At 34.8% G+C, this 20497-nt stretch overlaps 2 protein-coding genes across 8 annotated transcripts in view; one reads left to right on the top strand and one right to left on the bottom strand.

Moving 5' to 3' along the window:
- Positions 1 to 1698: 1698 nt before the first annotated feature.
- LOC136410478 (angiomotin-like 2a) lies at positions 1699 to 12488 on the bottom strand. 3 transcript variants are annotated; one of them, XM_066392649.1, is made up of 16 exons: positions 9794 to 9908; positions 9246 to 9352; positions 8940 to 9188; positions 8751 to 8879; positions 8459 to 8532; positions 8154 to 8403; positions 7898 to 8073; positions 7423 to 7572; positions 7158 to 7278; positions 6958 to 7103; positions 6742 to 6892; positions 6500 to 6686; positions 6313 to 6447; positions 5993 to 6174; positions 5315 to 5499; positions 1699 to 3037 (listed from the first exon to the last, which is right to left on the bottom strand). In XM_066392649.1, exons 1-16 carry the CDS (start codon positions 9796 to 9798, stop codon positions 2327 to 2329), a joined length of 2958 nt encoding a protein of 985 aa, XP_066248746.1. In that variant the 5' UTR covers positions 9799 to 9908; the 3' UTR covers positions 1699 to 2326. The 3 variants fall into 3 exon arrangements, with proteins under 3 accessions (XP_066248746.1, XP_066248745.1, XP_066248747.1); XM_066392648.1 differs by having other exon boundaries at positions 1701 to 3037; positions 7898 to 8094; positions 9794 to 9907; XM_066392650.1 differs by lacking the exon at positions 9794 to 9908 and adding an exon at positions 12319 to 12488 and having other exon boundaries at positions 1702 to 3037; positions 7898 to 8094.
- Positions 12489 to 14213: 1725 nt separating this feature from the next.
- slo (calcium-activated potassium channel slo) overlaps positions 14214 to 20497 on the top strand; it is a 52696-nt gene continuing 46412 nt past the window's right edge. For 2 of the 5 annotated variants that reach the window (XM_066392645.1, XM_066392644.1), the window contains exons 1-2: positions 14216 to 14615; positions 17747 to 18038. In XM_066392645.1, coding sequence (XP_066248742.1) covers positions 17853 to 18038 — 186 coding nt within the window. In that variant the 5' untranslated portion in view covers positions 14216 to 14615; positions 17747 to 17852. Of the gene's footprint in view, positions 14616 to 17746; positions 18039 to 20497 lie in introns of all 5 variants that reach the window. The other 3 variants (XM_066392647.1, XM_066392646.1, XM_066392643.1) reach the window with 2 other exon arrangements.

The following is a 20497-nucleotide window of genomic DNA, read 5'->3' as shown; positions in this document are numbered from 1 at the left end:
TATTTGAAATGAAACACCCTATACATTATTGTATTTTTTTGGATTCTGCGTTTAATTTTAATACGAGTTTATTAATATGTTGGCTATCTTAGAATGAATAGTTTTCAAGATATATAGAATTAAGTGTTAAAAGTAACAGATGCAGACGTTTGCAGAATTACGAATTGTTAACAAACGGAAAAGTATGTTGTAACTCTTTTTTATCACAATACTGTAGAAGGTCCATATTTTAGTATGCTGTCAAGCTTTGCTTCATATTTTCTATAGAGTGTCTACAAAGATAGAGCTAATTTGGACATAAAAAGATAATCAAAATTTAAAAATTTTAAATGGAATCCTGCTATTATTTTAATATATGATGAAACTACGTCCAAAAAGAAGCTTTGTTCACATTTAATTGCATATAGTAAAGTTGCATAGTTTTTGCATAATTTCGTTCTAAAAGTTGATGCAGGGACAATACATCTCTAATGCTAAGCTGTAATATGAATATGATAGACGTATCCATGGAAAAGGGAAATATCAGCAAAATGCTATTGTTATGTGACATAAATTATACACACTTAAATAAAAAAATTAGTTATATAAAATTCATTTAATTATGGAATTATAACTTAGGATTAGGGATGTACTAGCCCTATATCAACTTTTTACGAAGGAAATTACGCTAAAACTATACAATTTTACTATAGGTAATTAAATGGGAACAGAGGTTCTTTTTGGATGTAGTTTTATAATACATTAAAATAATAGTAAAGTTCCATTTAAAATTTGTAAGTTTTGATGATTTTTTTAGGTTCAGGTTAGCTCTATTTTTGTGGACGTCCTATAGAAAATATTAGGCAAAACTTGGCAGCATACTAAAATATGAATCTTTTACAGCATTATAACAGAAAATACTTACAAAATACCTTTCCATTTGTTAACAGCTTGCAATTCTACAGTCATCTGCATCTGCACTTTCAACACTCAATTGCACTAGATGTCTTGAAAACTATTAGTTCTAAGAAAGCCAACGTATTAATAAACTTATATTCAAATTTAATGTAAAATCCAAAAATGCAATAATATATAGGGTATTCCATTTCAAATAAGCAAGCATCGATCTCCGGTACAACCAGAAGAGTGACGTCACTGAACATTTTTTAGATGAGGCCGCCCCATAGCCCTTACCAAACCATTAAATTTTGATATTCATAGTTTCCCAAAACGTCCAATGGCGGTTCCTGGTGAGATACCCTGTATAGGGTGTTCCATTTAAAGGTGCCCACTTTTGTTATTTCCGAGACGGGTAAAGTTGCGAAATCGGTTAAATGGGAAAAAAGTCGCTATGTTTTGTGACTTAATATGCCGTAAACACCCAGTATAATGGTTATTACAAATATGCGTATTGGGGGATTGTTCAACTCTGTAGCATATTTTCCTTGTGAAAGCTCCTGATACTGCTCGTGTGGGAAGTCTGGAACACGATAACGTTCCGGTGGAAGAATGTGCTGTTCAGGTGTGACCTACATCTCTCTTCTTGATATAAAAATGTGCAATAAAAAGGTGGAAAATATTTATAAACTTAAAGTAAAACACATGCGCTTTAAACATTGTAAGTATAATTTCAAATAAATATTCCAATATGTATATCTATATTCAACTTAGGTGATAATAAAATCCAATTGGAAATAATCATAGGGACATTTGGGAACATTACATATTTTCATCAACTATTATTAATTAAAAATAAGATTTAATTCGTAAGATTCGCAATAAAACCTTTTTCTACGACTCTGCAATAAAGATAGTTACGAGTCGTCTTGACCGTAAATGTGCGTGCAAACATTTCAACCTGCTTGAGTGAACATTGCCTTTAATGCACTCGAATGCTGACAGCGTCGTACAATTATCAACATGCGGCAAAGCATCATTTTCCGCACTTGTTAAATAAATAGGTCGGTAACTATAACGTTAACTGATGTCTTTGTCAAAACTTATTGGTACACCTGTAGGTACTTACTCAATATTATGATTTTAGGGACATATTGTGCTTTTGAGAAGAACTAGCGTACAAGAAGTTCAAGAGTTCAATAAGTACCAAAAATTTCAAGGCAAATAGGTATCTATGAACGGACTTAAATGTACTGGGCCTAACAGAAGAATTCGATTTTTTCTCAATAAAAAGCTTTTTTAATTTCTACATCATTATAATAAGGCACTAATATTTGATGACCAATAAGGCACAATGTTTCCACTTAGTTAAAGAACCGTTCCTTTAAGAATGATTATACAAACCAGTCGGCATACTTCAATTCCTACACCCAACAAACGAAATAAAGCCTCAAAACTGAATTCTATACTTGTTAGGATCAGTAGAGCTTTTCGCTTCGCGCCCCAGGGAATTGCCCCGCCTCAAACCACCTCCATACATCCTCAGTTTCGATGGAGTTGGCAGAGAACTCGCTGAATTCTCGCTTAACGTAGAAGCAGAGTCCCTCTCCCCTGCACTACCACTTCTAATTCTTCCTGCAGACTTCCTCAAACTGGCAGAACTGCCTCCACTTTCACTCAGCCGCCCATATTCACCGAGCTTCCTCGGAGGTTGAATTAACGATCTGGCAGGAGAAGCTCTTCTTGAGCTGTTGTTTGATGAGAGAGATTCAGCCCCGTTGGAGTTTTTACGCTGAGGTTCAGTATTCTCCAACCTATTGTACTCCCCTATTCTGCGCGGGAGTCCCGAGCGATGCGAAGGACGGGGCGGGCGGGGCAACGAGCTGGGGGATGGACAAATGTTGGATCCTTCTTGACCCCTGGACATATCGTTTGCTTCGGTCATACGCTGCTGCTGTGAAGAACGGCCTTGCTTCTCCAACAACATCATTTCCCCGTTTTCCTGGCGATTTGAGGAGGTGAAGAACGTCGAACCTCCAGCCGTAAAGGGAGACTCCCGATCAGTTGAGTTTCTTACACTGCCCAGTAGTGGTTTGGGAAGTTTGCCCTTTCTCTGTGCAGACATCGGATTAGCGAGTCCTGGAAAACAGCAGAGGCCACGCTGTAAAGAGGTAGAAACGTGTTTTCACGGTGCATTGGGATCTGGAAAGGTTAGTAGACACCGCAATCGGGGAGAGGATAATTGAGAGTGCCGTGCCAGAAAGAGCAGATGAGTGGGAGAGATTATATTTTGGCTTTGTTTGGATATTTCTAGGAATTCTACGGGATCCTAGACTTTTCGAACATGATCGAAGTTCCATACTTGTGGCCGATAAATGGGAAAATAACAATTCCCTTTGGAGTCCATCCAAAAAAATATTTAAACTAAACATCAATTAAAATGGTAGACCCCAATTTTGGTATGAATTTTAGAGAGCGTATAGCTCTAATTTATTGCTCCGATGCCTAAGTATAGTACCTTCAAGATAATATGCGATCGTTAAATTGTAATCTATATTTTCCCTTTTTAGAAATGTAAAAAGCTTCTTATGTTTTGACATATCCATATTGCCTTTAGTGATAAAGGGTGCTCTTAGCATAGAGTATTTAGCCCAAAAGATTGACGAGAATTTTTTGACCAATCAATGTCGCTGTTGATCTATTGTCGTTCATATGGAATTAGAGCCCTGAATATCAACCTATAGAATAGCATTTAGCGCTCAATATTATTTTATATGGCAATAGTAAGAATACTTAAATTTCGAAGGAAATAAAAAAATGTACTATTTCACCTGCCCTCAAATGTCTAACACACAAAGATCGAGTTCATATCGTTAGAAACTCTTAAAAATGAAGAGATACCAAAACTCCCAGTATAGTAACAAATGGCCTCCGAACTTTTCTAAGAATTCCCCACTAGAGATTTATGCTCGCTACTTGTGAAGCAGTTAATGTGATATCATCGACGTTAATGTACAGATGGCAGAGATCAATTTTCATTTAGAATCTGGTAATACCTCGAAATCTTTGGCTCCGCTTGTTTTTTTTTTAGGTTCTCGTATTATTGGAGAAATCTCAAATTTCAAACCAAAATCGGGATATTCCTATAATGCTTAGTTGAGGATTGTTGTATTGGATTGCAACTGGCACGATTTAGTGACAAAATAGGATTTAAAAAAATGCAAAACACTAGTAATAAGTCCAGCAATGGCAAGGCTTTATATACGGTGAGCGCTGAACACTGGGAGAGATAAAAGCATCAAACACACACATATAAAAACTATAATTTATTTTTAACATGCTAAAAACACGATACATGCATAAAACTAAAATCGACGGCGGTCATGTTAGCCAGAATAACATAAATTGCTTTAAAATCAGATCTTACGTTAAAGAACAAGCTTTGCAGATAAATTGCCTAATAAATGCGACAAAGAATAATGGTTTCTATCCAACGAATCTATAGACGGTTCCGAGTTATCAAAAATCTGTTACCAAGAAAATCAAGAGTTCACCTTGATTATATAATAAACAGCGACAGTGCCCAAGAAATTTAGTAAATGTCTAATTTCAGCTCAATTCCAACTCATTTATTAAAATTGAACACCATCTATTACATATACAGGAGAAAACATTTGATTTTTATGTGACTGCAGGATTTTTCTGTAATCTGGAACATAGCATATCTTGATTTTACATACCTACACTCATTCTACAGATTTACAAGCCTATTAATAAGTCTAGAAATTCTCTAAATTATAGAATAAATCTGATTAAAAACCTAAATTCGAGTTAGTGCTAAAATAATGAGAAATTATTAAATAAGTTCTTGGATCTACTAAAAACTATTTTTGGATCAAATCTGAAGACTAGAATAAGATACAAAATGTAGTTGGTTTCATAGAAATTTTTAAGGAATTACTGAACTTGGAATGTAATTCTAGGCCTGACTACGGACGCCGAAATACAGTAAAAAAATACTAATAAAAATAAGAATAAATCGATACACTACTACAAAAAAAAATGATCTAAAATTGCATAAATTGCGAAATAATTTAAAAAATACAACAGATGCAAATAAAACTTCCTAAATATTTCTTTGGTACGTTAGCGTAACCGAATTAAACAAAAGCGAGGCAATAGTCACTGTAAAAAAATGGCGTTTTAATAACTTAAAACCAATTTCACATACAGCGCGACCAAAATATGGTTAGGCTCACTAATAATTCTAGGAAAATAACGATTTAATCGCAAAAAACAGTTTTTCCAAATTCTTATATCATCTGAGATAATAAATAGGCATTTCCATCCATTTAAAATGTCTTGGATTATTTTACAGTGACTAACTAAATCCCTAAAGGCACCACACTCATCAGTAAAACGTCTCAGTTTCTCCTACCTTGCCCAGTAGCTGGTTGTCCAGTTGGCTGTCAATTTCCTTAAGCTGATTATCTAACTGCTGTTTTGTGGCATCAAAGTTTTTATTGGAGTCGTATTGGCTGTAAGACGGCATGTGATATGAAGTTTCGCTGCCAGTGTACGAGTTGCCTGAACCGTATGCTGTAGAGTTTTTCAGGCTGTTCACTGAAATTAAAATTAGAATGGTGAGTTACTTATACAGTGAGCACCAAAATTGTTCCTTCCTCTGATTAATTGATCACTAAACCGGTAAATTCATTCAGATAACTGCACCAGTAGACATCCATTGAGACAATATGGCCAACTTTTTTTTACTGTGTTTTACCTAAATAAATAACAATGAAAATGGGAAAAAAGTGAATAATGCAAAATTTACTATACGCGATCATCTGTCATATACTAAAGGACACACTCGCTTAAAGGTTAATATATCAACTCAAAGGCATAAAGCCTTTCAAGAATTGCAATGTTTTAAATCCAAAAAGGAAAATCAGAATATGACTCAAGACAAGATAAATCGGTTACGCGTGACCTAGCTGAATCTTTTTCGATGGGTTTATATAAGGTATGGGTATATGAATTTGGAATCAGTAATTTCATAATTAGTGTAATGTATTTCAAGAGCTTCGTTCATAATTTCTCAGCGAAATTAGCTCACCTAATTCCTCCCGTGAAACTGTAGTCCCCAAGCCGATATCAATATCGGCGCCTCCTAAACTTGGATGCGGGGTATGATGCGGAGATCTTCCTAATATTGACACATCTTTGTCATAGGTGTGCTTTTGGAGAACTCTGATCATTGCATCTTTTTCTGCCAACTTTGATTCTAGATCTTTCAATCTGAAAATGAAATAAAGACAATTACATATCAGCAAATATTAGAGGTTTATTCTTCATTTAATTGCAAAGCCACATCTCTTTGGTATACTTTCATATGTTTTGGTTAGCTTAACTAATTAAAAAAATTTATGTACTTGCCTTGATTCCAAGTCTGCGACTTTCTTTTGTGAGGCGTGAACTTCATCCATGTGCCTGATTTTTTCATTACGGGCTTCCGCTATTATCTTCTCAGTTTCCTGACTGGTTTTCTCTAAGGCGGCAATTTTTGCGTCCCTGCAAAACATTTGAAATTATCTCAGTTTGTATTTTAAAGCTTATATCGTACTTAGGAATGCTTGCGGCATCTATGGCCGCTTGTCGCAGCGCGTTCTCTTCCAAATACCGTTGTTCCCATTTGGCGCATTCTCCTTCGAGTCTCATAAGACTCTCATCTTTTTCACGCAGTTGCCGTTTGAGTTCCGAGGCCGATTCGTTTCCTAATCCACTGGGCAACTCCCAACCTTTATGTTCTCCTAAAATTTACAAAATAATCTGCTTAACATTCCCATTTTTAATAATCAATTTTACCTTGCGCTGCTTTGGCTCTCTGCAATTCGGTCTCCAATTGAAGCCTCAATTTTCGTTCGGTTTCTTCTCGTCGGTCGCTTGCCAATTGCAATGAGTAGAGTGCTCTCTGCAGTTGCGCCACTCGGTCGACGTAGACTTGTTTCTTTCGGTTCTGAAATGGCCAATTCAAAAGATAATTATAGACTTCAAAAGAAAATATGAATAACTGCTATATACCTCTTCTTCGAGTCGGACTACATTTCCTTGTGCGTTTGTTAAGGCCGTATCTAAAATATCGATGTGCGTTCGCTGCTCTTGGAGAGTGGCTCTCTGAGCCGCTAACTCGATTTCTTGTCTTTCTTTAGCTGCTGCTAATTCCTTATCTGAAAAAAAAATTAATTATTCTTGCTCGTTAGTTCATAATTTTTCAGATTTACTTTGCATTATTAATTGCTTGATTATTCCCTCTCGCTTGCTTAGCTCCCTTCTTAGGCTGTCCGGGCCAGTGGTGTCAGGTACTGGGGATCTGCTCAGCACTTGTGTTGAAAGTAGGTCAACCTAATCGTGGGTTTAATAATTTTCATGACTCAAATCTAGAGTATTTTAGAATGGAGGACAAACTGAACAAAATCTAAAATATTTCTGTTTTCATGCATTTCACATATCATTTTTATTGCCAAATAAAAATAATGTTTAGCTTACTTGTTCACGTAAAGCTCTATTTAATTCCTGATAGCGTCGGCCATCTGCTTGCAAACGAACCCTGGCTGCCCTTTCCAGCCTTTCCCTTCTATCGCATGACTGTACCAAGTCTTCATGAGCCTTGTATACTTTCAGAATCTCTTGTTCTAGCTGAATATGAACAAAAATATAACATTGAAAAAATGCACTTCCAAATCGGTTTAAATTATTTTAAAAAACACACCAAATCATAAAAGTTAATAGCGTTTCCGATGGCTGCTGCAGGGCAATCCGAAGATACATTTAACCTTATATTACTCTTAAGTTAATAGATAGAATTACCTTCGCACCGCCCTAGGAAGGCCACTGAAAAACGCTATAATACTTTTCAGTATTCGTCATTAACGCCGACTGATTTGAATGATAAGTAAACTTGTTTAACATATGATTTGGAACCAAATTTATGATAAAAGGAACAGACGTCTCTGAAACTCACTTTATGAGTTTTCTCGACCCTCCTATAGCAATTTTCCAACTCATGCTTTAGGGCACTATTTTCCTTTATAAGAATCTCCACCATCTCCCCGGAAGGCCACACTTCTTCATTCTTCGATTCATTTTCCTCTCTACCTTTAGTGGGAGGTCTCGGAGCTGACACTCCTCTTCTGAATCCTGCAATGACAGCTGCATCTTCTACACACATCAACCCACCAATAAAACATTAATATCGCAAGAAAGTATTGAATCTCTACCTGTAAAGTCAGACTTGGCAACGCCGACCGAAGTCAAATCGGGCTGCGACTTGGACAATGACAACTTGTCATTGATTATTTTGTTTTGATTGTTAACGGCAGCTTGTAAGGGCGATTTATCTGCCCATTTATTTGGGTATTCGGTGGATGATGGCAGGACGGTAAAATCGAAGGAAGCAGCATCAAATCTGCCTATCAAATCGTGTATCATGTCGTTGTTGACTGTGCTACCAGGAGATGGAGCTTTTACCTGAGTAAAGCACATTAGCATTATGCTAATTTAGAAAAATAACACTGGCACATACCTCTTTCGCTAAATGCTTCAAAACGCTGGATTGGCTCAGGTAGTCGTCCGGGATTTCAGTTATTTCTTGAACGCCTAAAATAATTTTAATGCAGCTACATTAAAAATGTTAAAATGAAAGCAGTGAACTGTTAGTTTTTCAAACGAATTGAACGTTTAGAGTAATAATAATGTATGTGTCATTTGCAAAACAATAAAGAAAGAAACTAGCCGTATCAATCAACAACCAATAAAAGTAACACAACAAATTTAAGAAACTTTACACATATGTACGTTAGTGCTCAAATATTTACCTGTGCTTGTAACTGAAGGGGAAGGAGAAGTTGAGCTCCTTTTCAGGCCTGGTGACAGTTTGGTATCGTAAATACTAGATTGTTGATGTAGGTAACTTTGGGGTGACGATGTTGGACCAGAATTTCTCCCTAAATAGAAAAAACAATTATAAAATGACAGGTGTTGCTTAAAAAAATAACCAGACTCACCTGTCCAGGGTTCATCTCCAGCACTATGAATAATCAAAGTATTGTATGAAGACGATGACACATCTAAAGAACTACGGTTTGAGGGCAAACTATCCCTTAACGAGCTTCGGTTACTGGCTTGGAGATTCTCTTGACCTTGAGGTTCTTGCCTGGGAGTGTGCCTAATAACGTATTTTTCCTCATTTGAGAGGTTTTCGTTAGAAGTGGACACGTCAGTCTCACTCCCACTCAAACTTTGACGAAACGCACCTTAAAAGTATCCAAATGCATTTTAGATAAATGACTAACATGTGTAAGTATAATCACCTTGTCCCTGACCAACTTGGATTGAATAAGACCTAAATCTGTTTGCTTGCTGCATTATTGAATTGTATAAATTGATGTCCAGATAAGCTGGAGCGGTAAGAGCATACCTGCAAGAAACATGAGATTGACTGCACTTAAAAGGGTAATAAATTTGACCTCCTATTTGTTTTTAATCTGCAGACAACCTACACTTTAAGAGTTAGGCAAAATTCATTGGAATTTATAAAATAAATACCGCACATAAGCTGCTATTGAGAACTCGATATTATGGTGCTTATCAATTTCTCGTTTCACATTCCAATAAAATTAAAAATATAAATACTTCGGTGATTAGATAGATGAGTTATTTCTTGAAATTCAATATAAATTTCTTATTGAATGGCAATAAAAAATCAAAGAGCCGTACATCTTTTTACTCAAAATTCCCTGCTAAAAGCTTTTTTGCCTTTTCTCTTGTTACTTCCAATCTAAATAATAACAATGAAGTAGGAAACGAAAACAATTTGTAGGCACACTTAATAACATAAGTACACGTTCTTAATCCTCACCTCATCCTTAATATAATAATTGTTTCCACTTCTATACTAACAACGTATAATTCTTAATAAGAAGAGTAAAAACACAATAAGAATTATAATCCCTCAATAAACAGCAGCACCAACAACTGCCTGAAAAACTGCTAAACGTACTAGCTTATTTTCATAAAGATAAGCACTTAATAAATTTTATCATTAGAAATAAAAATGAAATATTGCAATATCTTGATAAGGACATTCCTCAGGAAATATTTAAAGACTACTTCAACCTGGTATAAATATTTGAAGTGGTGATTAAGGGTCTTCAGTGACGCATTTACAGGATGGCTAAATCGACATTTTAACAGCCTAACTATTGTGATTTTAAGTATGTAATTTTTAACGTCTACCCAGAAATAATTACAATGGATATGAAGTAATAAAGCTGCAAAACTGAAATTTGCAAACAAGTTTGTAATTTTATTACCATGGCCTGTAGTCATATAAACTTTTATCACATCATAACTACCTGCAATTTCAATTCATCAAAAACGATCAAACATTCTATCAAAAATGCCTTGTTAGTAATAAAAGTTTCATTTCTAAAGGGGTTTTCTGAGAATTTTAGTGTAAAAAAAATATCACTAGAAATACCCTATAGAAAACTGTAAAAGTGTATGAATATATTTTATTAATGCTTTATTTTTGCTCTGTCTATGTGTTACAGAATCTGCAAAATCACCAAATCTCTTTGAATTTGGATCACTCTATCAATATAAAAATGTGGATATCTTGAATTATTTTCACAGGTCAAAATTTTATCAGTTCTACAATTATTCTATGTCCTGGAATTAGTTCAATATGAGAAATTCACCAACCTATATACATATGTATATCAGCAGAGGCAACAGATAAGTAACTATTTGCACTGTAGTGAAGCCACGTTTTACAAGGGAACTTTTAAGGATGCTCTGCACTTCCAGCATACTTCACTAAGTTGTTCCAGATTCATGAATATCACTAGAATGATATTTCCTTTTTGACTAAACGAGCAGTGCCAGTAAATAGAACAAAACTACATGGGTCAGCCCAGGTCAAGTGATTGAAGTGATTGACTGAACATTGAGATAAAAAAATTATATTTTGGGTTCTACAATATAAGAATCAGATTAAAAATTGACTCTTATTGGGTCACAGAATGCCAAAGGAGTCTTAAGGAGGAGGAGCATTCTGAATGAATGTCTAGCAGTTGCTAAGCAAATGCTTGATCTGTTTCATAAAACAGGAATTGTGACAACAGACCTAACAGGATGTTATTTAGAGGGGCAGTGAGGTTTACAAGGAATCTGGACATGCTAAGTGAAGACTACTCAAAGTCATTAAATTATTTAGGGATTTGCTTACTCCCAGTAGACTTTTTAGATTTGCCCTAATCCCGATTTATAATGTGCTACATGGTACAAACTGGAATGTTTGAAGCCTCAATAAGTTTGCCATTAACATTTCTTTTAACTTGTATTTTCTTGTTATATTCATAAGTATATTTATTAAAATATTGTTTATTTACACTTCCATACTAGACAACCAGGTATTGCTCAATTGACAACTCTAAACGGAACAAAATTGTTAAAATAAGCCAAAGAATTTATAGTTAGTAAATTGGCATCTTTTTTGTCCCGTTTTATAGACTGTTTACAAGCCATTTAGAGGTGATTTCTAGGATTTTGAGCAACCTGATGACATATATTTCTATTTGGTCATTGGCTTCATCAGACATTGATGTGTACAAAGTAGATATACAAGTACATATTTATTGTGCTGTACATGTCCGAAGACATAAGTATATATGTACATACAGATTTAGTCTGGAAAGAAAAAAAAGAAGACACTACAACCAAGCATCAGTTCAGTCTTTTGCAGACACACTCAAAGTTTCCTCAATTCATATATTTTTTTATTCTTTCAAATCATGGCTACTAGTGCTTATATTGGGAAACAAGTTTTTAACATCTAACGAAAATTTAAAACTGTTACCTACAGTTTTTGTTTGCAAAATGTCCTTGACAAACAAAATAAAATTAATTGTAAAAAATATAGTATTATTTACTTGCTATTTATTTACCAGTTGCCTTGCCTGAATAGACCTATATGCCATGTCTAAATACTTTGAGTAGGCATATATTAGTTGATACTGCCCATTACTAAAGGCATAGGTATTTCAGCTGACCTATAAGTAGTCTTGAACTTGTATTAATAGTTACAACATCAAACTTGTATTACACATTTTTTTGTGCTTGTTCAGAATTTTAAAGGGAACTTGAGCATTGCAAACAGCAAATTATCCTGTGTTTATTTATTTGACTGCATTTTTTAGCATTTCTTTGTAGGAAAAGTAACAGCATATACGATTAGTGAATTGATACGTTTTTAAAGACTTAAATTATAGCAAGCTATGAACATTTAAATTGTCTTTTATGATAGTTCTACGCCAAAGCTTTCTACTTCCCCATTCAGCTGAAATAGTAGTTATATTAAAATGTAATTTCTACAGTACTTACGGAAAAGGAAATCCAATGTCTTGTGGTGGAAATATATAGTTATTTTCCGTAGCAGCTAGCAGCACAGTTTAATTTTCCACAAGGCTCAAGCAAAAGTTAAATTTATAAAATTAAAACAAGAAAAATAACCTTTCTCCCCGCATTCTCCGAGTGACAGACTGACAGACAGTGTCATACCAAATGTCTGAAATTCTTAGAATTCCTTTCACTTACACGAATGACATTGAAAAACAAGTGACTAGTGACATGACAGAGTACACCGGAGTAGGTTCAGAACTTGCTCGTAGAAATGAGTGGGTTGGACTTTACAAGTGTTGGACTCTGTTGATTATTTCGTGCGGCACACAGTGTGCGAACTAATAGTTTAGGCGGACAAAATTCAATTTCTCAAAATATATTTTTAATGATTTTTATCAGCAAAGATAATCCATCGATTTATTTTATTTAAAAGTAAAGACTCTGTAGCTATGAAATGAAAAACTTGGGTGACTAAATAAACATTTTATTAAAGAGAAAATTATACCTCTCTTTAGAACATCAAATTCTTCTGAATATGGATCATATGGGTTTTCAAAAATTTACGTATTTATAGACGTCATACAGTCCATCATGACTGTAGCGTTACCTTTATTATCTAAAAGGAGATTAATATATATTTTTTTAAAATAATAAAGCGTAATTTACAACTTGGTCATAAAACTTAATTTGTTACTTGCAGCGCTACCCTGTAATCGAGTTACTGTAATTTTCACGTTCAATTTGAAAATTGCAGCTTGGCAAGCATTTTTAGCGTGACCCAGAGATCTCTTGCGACTTGCATGCGAATATTCAATTGTTTTTATCCATCATGGCCTTCCGTGGACATTTTCAACAAAAATGCCAAAATAATCTAATATATAAAGACAATACATAAAACTTATTTTTTGGGGAAAATGTGATGATAAGATAATCTTTTAAGTAATATTTTAAACGAAAAGATTTAAAATTCAAGTTACTTCAGGTTGGGGGTCAGTCTTATCCCCATCTCGAGGTTAACGGCCCCTGGATGTCTCTGACCTCTGAGATCGGGCGTTCTGGTAGAAGGGATCAGGGGTAACTAAGGTGAATCGTCCTGGTAATGCCCGACTATTGTAAGGTTGTTCTGCGTATGGAAGGAAACATTTTCCATCCAGAATTAGTCCCTTTTAGCCTTCATCAAGAAAGTGGAGGTCGGAAGCCCTACTGCTATAAGCCATTTTCAATAAAGAGAGATGACGTTGTTGGCCTTCTGATAAATAGCGACGAAGGTTAAATACTGATTAGAAGGTTGATACTGATGAAGGTTAATACTTATCATGAATACAATGAGGAAGGGAGACAAAGAAGTAGAGGAGAGACTGGAATAGAGATCTTTGATAGAAGAGAAGAAACAAAACACAAAAACATATAAAGATAAGGGCCAAAAACGATACAGTTAGTCAATTTTTTTATGATGATGACATGACTCAATGATCCTTAATGATTGAGAAGAGGAATTTTCGCGATTTTTACCTATTCTCCTTTCATATATTTCAGTTAACTATTAATTTCCGTTTTTCTAGTAATTTTTTCCCAGGTCCTGAAGATGGTGGCCGATTGGTCATCGAAACGTTAACAAGGATTTTCGTCTAAAGCCCTTAATAAAGGGAGAATATTATTCTACTCTTAGTTTTAGCTGGGAGTAGATACGTAAAAAACGTAACAAATAAAAACTCTTTCTAAATTGAACAGCAGAGTATTTGAATATCGTCCGGAAATAAATGACCACTGACGTAGGTTCTTCGAAAAAAGTTTGATGTGGATAAGGGAGAATTAAAAAACAAGTTTCGCGTGCTGCAATTCGATCCCTTTGTATATGATCTCTTCAAATTTATAGCTCGTAAATTTTTCTTCTAAATCCTAGAAGAGCTCAAATCCACTTGTTTGTGGTTGGACACTTTTAAAGCCATAGAAGGACACTCGTAGAATGATAAATCCATGATATCCATGAGAGGACGCGTTTTCCGCACTTCGCCGTCATCGATTTGCCGCATCGGGTCGCGCCGGCGTCTCGACGCTCCATTGGCCGGGCGTCCGCTCAGTCGCCTTTCGATGTTCAGAGGTTTGCGTGGACCGCGTTGAAATCTCGTTTGGAAAGAGTCATCGCGATATAGTGTAGAGTTTTCACTTTGATCTTAAACTTAGTGAACATTTGGCAGAGACCAAAGTAGATTTTTGCAGAGGTCTTTTCAGGTAGATGCGGAAAATGATAGTACACTGAAACATCTAGATTTCTATAGGTAGGTATTTTGAGCATTCTGTGAATGTAGATTTCTGGGGGTTTTATAGGTCAACCAAAGGCTTGACATGGAATATTTGATTTGGGATCAAAGTGCGACTAAAATATATTGAGTAGTGATAGTAATGTCGTTGGTAGGGGAGCATCGACTAATAATTAAATTTATGTTTCCCAATTTTAATTATTAAGAATATTGGAAATGTATGTCAGTACTTTTTTGGGAATTTAATTATTGAACTAGTCCCATAAGGTTGGGCGAGAATAACAACTTAGACTTCAGTACTGCCAGTACATACATATAAAACGAGGTGGTACACCTATTTAGTTTTAATTTTTGATATTTAAAAATATTTGTTGCGCACTGACAATCGATGCCAGTAAAAAATAAGGAAATCCAGATGATTAAAATCAATTTTTTTATATTTTTAGAATTTAAATTAAAATAATCGCTAGAAAAATCTCAAATATCAGAGGCATCTCTTGGATACATTCATCTATTAGCCATTGTTAATGTTAGAGGGTAAATCTAATATTGACCAATGAAACAATGGCTTACGTTTATGGTTCCCCGCCTACTGCGAGGTTTTTATGACCACCCGTTATTGCAATCTTGAAATATTAATAGGTTTAGTTTTGACCTTACTCTATGAAAAAAATCTATTTGCTCTGGTTAAATCTTTTGCGATTCGAAATGAATTAAGACAGTTCTCACCCTCTTCCAAAATGGCGTTCTTTCTCTAATATAACAATAGTAGTGGTAGGTACACGATATTTCACACATCCTGTATAAATGCATTCTGCCTGTAAAATCCTCAAAAGGTATCTAAGGATTTTTGTTGAATAATAATAGAACTATAAGAGCAATCACTTACTAATTGCTACGTTCTCATGGAGCATTGAGACATTTTTGAGTTTGCACCCGATTTCCTGATAGAGCAATAATGGGCTCGAAACGGTTTCAATACTCCGTGAAAACAACGCAAACATTACAAAGCAACTTACGCAGAAATTACAGTATAATGCAATTGCTACTTCCCACAATATGTATTTAAATATGGTTAAGAAAGTTCTAATAACATGCAAAGAACTCGAATAACTATAGGAATTTAAGTAATGTACAACTGATCAAATTCCGTTCATGTAATGGTTTGACCTTACATCTCTATTATCAAATAGGTAGGTAAAGATTATGGTAGTGTGTGCACAGGATGGTTCAACTTCCGTATCTACGTGCATATTAGAAATGGTAATAATAAGCCAAAAAACTATTATGCGTATGGAGGTCAGGGGATGTATTTTAGAGAAACAAAACGCGGTAAAAAAATTATTGAAAAATCACCCATCGTTTTCGAATTAGAAATTTCTTATTCTCTATTCTCCGACGCCAGGTAACCATTGATGAGTGAACTTTAACTAAAGTGAAATAATCGTGAGAGATCCTATACCGAGCATAATAAATATTATTAAAATCCTGGTTGCTCAAAAGTTTTCTCTCCGCAACCCCAATCCGAAAACCCGAGGTTTTTTAGTCTACCTTACCAAATTATAAGAAATAGGGAAGAGTAATCATTTTCGGACAGTACAAAACTATATGTCAACAGAAGAGAGCCAAAGCCAAACATACAAGGTTAACAGTTTCGGATTAACCTGGAATATTGCCATCATATGCATTTTCTCATAAATTTCATATATGCGGTATGACACTTGGCATCTTTTACATAGATAAATTATAGGGCTTCTCAGTCGCTGAGTCCCGTAATACACACTTCTTTCTTAGGGCTCGGCAGCAGTTGCGCCCCATACTTTGTTTAATTTACAGAGCATTGCATTAGGGAAGTATCTTTGTCGAAGTAGGAGAACTCTCCTTTTTCATCCAGAGACATGACACTGGTTCGAGCTTTAATCTCAAACGTATAATCCATAATAACCCAAATTACAGACTTTCGTCACGCACTAACCCTCCGTTCTCCATTCCTTTTCTCCGTAACCCACTAAAGTGCCCTTTCATGTTGTTTCTTATCCAATTTCAAATCTTTCTGGATTGTGTGTTTACGGTTACATTCGCTGTAATTTCTGGATATATTATATTGCGTTATCATTTTAATAAACTGTCATTCACAGTCATCATTTATGTTATTACCTACTTTCCTCTCCATTCATCATTACACTCCATTCAACATTAAATCCCTCTTCATCTTTCTTCTGAGTTAGGCAGGTTTATTTTTCAAAGTCCTGGTAACTCTGCCGCAAGATCCAGAAGTTACAAAGAAACTGGCCACTGATCTGTCGTTGTTTCATTGTTTCTATGGAAATTATCTTCTTAGTGAAGCTAACTTTCAGCATTTAAAGTTTTCATTTATTTACAATTTTGACTGTTTTGTCACGCTTATTAAAAGTGGCTTATGCAGCTTTGTTTTCACGATGATGGTTTGGTCAAGTTTGATGGTTTTAACAGAACAGCAACATTTAACGTTTAAAATTTTCCTGAATTTAGCAGGAGCATGTCGAATCGACTTTGCCCTCTTGGCTACTGCTTTAAGTTTTATCCTGGTTTAAATATATTTTATCTTTGTTCAGCATGTAATCGGCAGAGAAATTCAATATTTAACTTTTTTTGCTCCTTTTTCCACATAATAAGCTGAATTAATTTTCGTTGAAACATAATAAAATTTAAAAAAAGAGAGAAACTGAAGGCAAATTTTTGTAAATTTAACTGTTTTTCGCTACGTAACGATCTCTTTTAATGGTAAATAAAATACATTTGAAATTTTCAAAGTAAAAGCGAAAAGTAAACAAAACACATTAGTTTTGGTTGCTCAATTGATTTTTACAGCAATATATAATTTTTCAGTTGCTCCCCAAGAAGCCATAATATGTTTAATGCCTAATATCATAATTTAATAAGGCGTTTGGGTTGAAGAACCTTGAGCTAAGTCTTTTACTTTGGATAATTAAGAGTTTTGTAATTCTAGCCGCATGCTTCATACATAAATTTAATCCTGGCGTTATTGGCCTTGTTTTTACATCGCTAAAGTTAAAATACACATCAGCGATAGTGTCATAGGTCGTGATACATTCAAATGATTTATTGAACTATTGTACATCTACCAATTTTCGTGACTCATTTTTCAGGATTGACACGTGTTCCTGTCTAGCTGCAAAATATGTTCCTCGGCGTTTCCCAAAGATCATAATCAGTGAGGAACCGGGACCACCCGATGCCCGTCCCAACGTCTGAATGACGTCGGAGGACGCGAAGGGCGGCATCAGGCCGTCCTCGCCCTGCCCCAACAGTACCGTGTTGCCTAATGACTACATTGTAGACCCCACCCTTCATCCTGAAGCCTGTTTGGCCACTCGGAAGTATTGGTGTTTCTTGCTCTCTTCGATTTGCACGTTCCTCGCTGGATTATGCATTGTCCTGGTAAGTTATTTGAAATAAAGGAACCTATCAATAATATAGGAATTTCACTTGCACATTTACCCTATAGATTTTTGGAACCGGGGGGGGTATTAACACCTCATACTTCAGAGCCCCTAATGAAACGTGGGCTAAATAAACAAGCGTGTTTGTCCGAGACCTTAATAGAGGGCGAATGTTATTCTCAGTTAGTTTTAATTGAGAATAGTGTGCAATTCCATCATTCATCATTCCAACAACCCTTACTGGTGCGTGAAATCCAAGTAAGGAGCGGAACGAAGGGCTCGAAGGAACACTCTTGTTCGTCTGAGCGTACGAGAAAAATGTGATTACATAGTTATCACCTATTTTCGTTGAAATTTATTATTCATGTTTAAGAACGTTTTTTAATTATACATACAGGGTGACCGCTTTTCGAGTTTAAGCAAATAGATTTCGGTTATTTCGCGATTTCCGAGGGCTGCTAAATTAGGGCAAAGTTGCATAACTTGGAATTCAACTAAATGCTGCATATACTTTTTGTTCTAAGCATTTTACTGCAAATCGCAAATTTCGTCCTTTTAATCGCATAAAAGTCGATACTGAATGATTAAGTATATTATTATTCAGTCATAACTAAGAATGGTTGTCTGTAATATTCTAAGCTTTCCGAGTATATCTATGCGAATCACGCAATGGACGAGTCATACGATATTGACGTCGTGTTTTGTCCAAAGAAGATAATCATTTATGAATAGAATTGTTTCAACTTTTATGCAAATTAGCATAAGGGCGTGGGGAATGGTTGCTGTGGGATACTGTGGGAGTATACCTTAATAGTGTTCCAGAATATTAAGTTTTATGAAATTTCTCTCCACAGACCTTCTACTATGGAGTGCACGTGGAGAAAAGTTCCATGAGTTACCATTAAAGCGTTTGGAGCATTTTAATAAGAATCAAATATTTTAATTAGTTTTTGAATGAATACCATTTCAACAATTAAATAATCAACAGCAGGTACAGTAAACACAAAACAACAATGCGTTATTATATAGTTACAATGGAGCAAGATTAAATTTTCTTTACAAATTTTCATTGTAGAACGTTCAGTATCCCTATAATTCAATAAAGAAAATAAAAGGTCTGAAAAGATTATTCACCTCCTATGACCCAAATTAAACGAAATCGAAAAACCCTGTTTTTATAGGTAAATAGGGCGATTTATAGCCAACAAAGGAAAGTTTAAGGGTAGATTCTATGGCATAAAAGAAACATTTTTTGCTAATAAATTTATCGTAGAATCTTAAAAATTAAAAACTCGTATTTTACAATAAAATCCATATTTACAATTCGCCAATTTACAACAAGTGCTAGAAGAATTAAATTACTACTAAATTAAATTACCGAAATGTCAATCTAACATTTTACTTTTCAAACAAATTACCTGTACGCTCCTATGGTATAGTCAATAAGTGGGAACATTGCTTATAACTTCAATACTTCATAATTTTTCAATTATTAAGATTTGATAATAAGTTTATTAACCGAAAATTTTTATTTTGAACCCTAGTACCTGTCCCTAAATTTACTTTTGTTAATTGTGAGTCATCCTGTATTTGAAAATTCCACCCTGTTACGTGCTGTACGATATTTTTTTAGCTTATTTTTTCATACCTACTTTTGTATTATTTTTTCTAATTTATTATTCAAAGTAAGAACGTGCTGTGAGCGATGATGACAGATTTCAAATCATGATTTGCAAATGTCAAGAAAGTACAAGTGAAACAAAAAGAAAATAAATATGTCAGTAATTATTGAGATTTATGCGTGTATCCGACTATTAGCACGACCGCTTAAATGACCTTCCTGGCAACAGAGGAATGGAGGCAAACATGTTTTTAAATAGCTATAAAAACTCTAAACTGGATAAAAAGTCGCTATTATTTTCATGTTATTTTTCATGTAAAAAGTAAAACTAGCGCATGTTCTAAATATTTTACTCATCTAAACTCATATGAGGAAAATGACAGAGCTTAATAAATGTTAGATAAAAAAAGGAGATAAAATTTACTATTAGAGAAATTACAGCACTAGTGCGGGAAAATATTAATTTTCACGTGCAAATGCACGTGGGAACGTTAATTAAGCATGTTAGTAAAAAGAACTACCTCAAGCAAAGTGACATGTGTCAGTGTCAAAATGTTTATTACGCACGAATATATTTTTTCACTATACGCTAATATATAATTGAATTTAGAAGACAACATAAAGTAACCACGCAACTTTGTAGGAAAACATTGTATCTAACATGTGCGGAAATGTCTACCGCACTTAGTTGCTAGCCGAAATAATATCGCTTTTTGCTCTTACCACTTCCTACCTTTCCTTTAAATGATATCACATCAGTCATCATTATAAATCAAAGAGGTATTTAGGCATTTTCAAGCAACGCTTCTTCTTTTGACGAACTGCTCATATTGTTC

The sequence above is a fragment of the Euwallacea similis genome, chromosome 8 (assembly GCF_039881205.1).
Source record: "Euwallacea similis isolate ESF13 chromosome 8, ESF131.1, whole genome shotgun sequence".
NCBI classification, from domain to species: Eukaryota; Metazoa; Arthropoda; class Insecta; order Coleoptera; family Curculionidae; genus Euwallacea; species Euwallacea similis.
The sequence above is the reverse complement of the archived record's forward strand: the minus strand, read 5'-3'. Positions and strand labels throughout refer to the sequence as shown.

What these genes read in the sequence shown, in the direction of transcription:
- LOC136410478 (XM_066392648.1), bottom strand. An exon ending in ATAGAGCTTTACGTGAACAA is followed by an intron (nt 7,279 to 7,422) that starts GTAAGCTAAACA and finishes ACCCACGATTAG; the next exon opens with GTTGACCTACTTTCAACACA. An exon ending in CAAGCAATTAATAATGCAAA is followed by an intron (nt 7,104 to 7,157) that starts GTAAATCTGAAA and finishes TTTTTTTTTCAG; the next exon opens with ATAAGGAATTAGCAGCAGCT.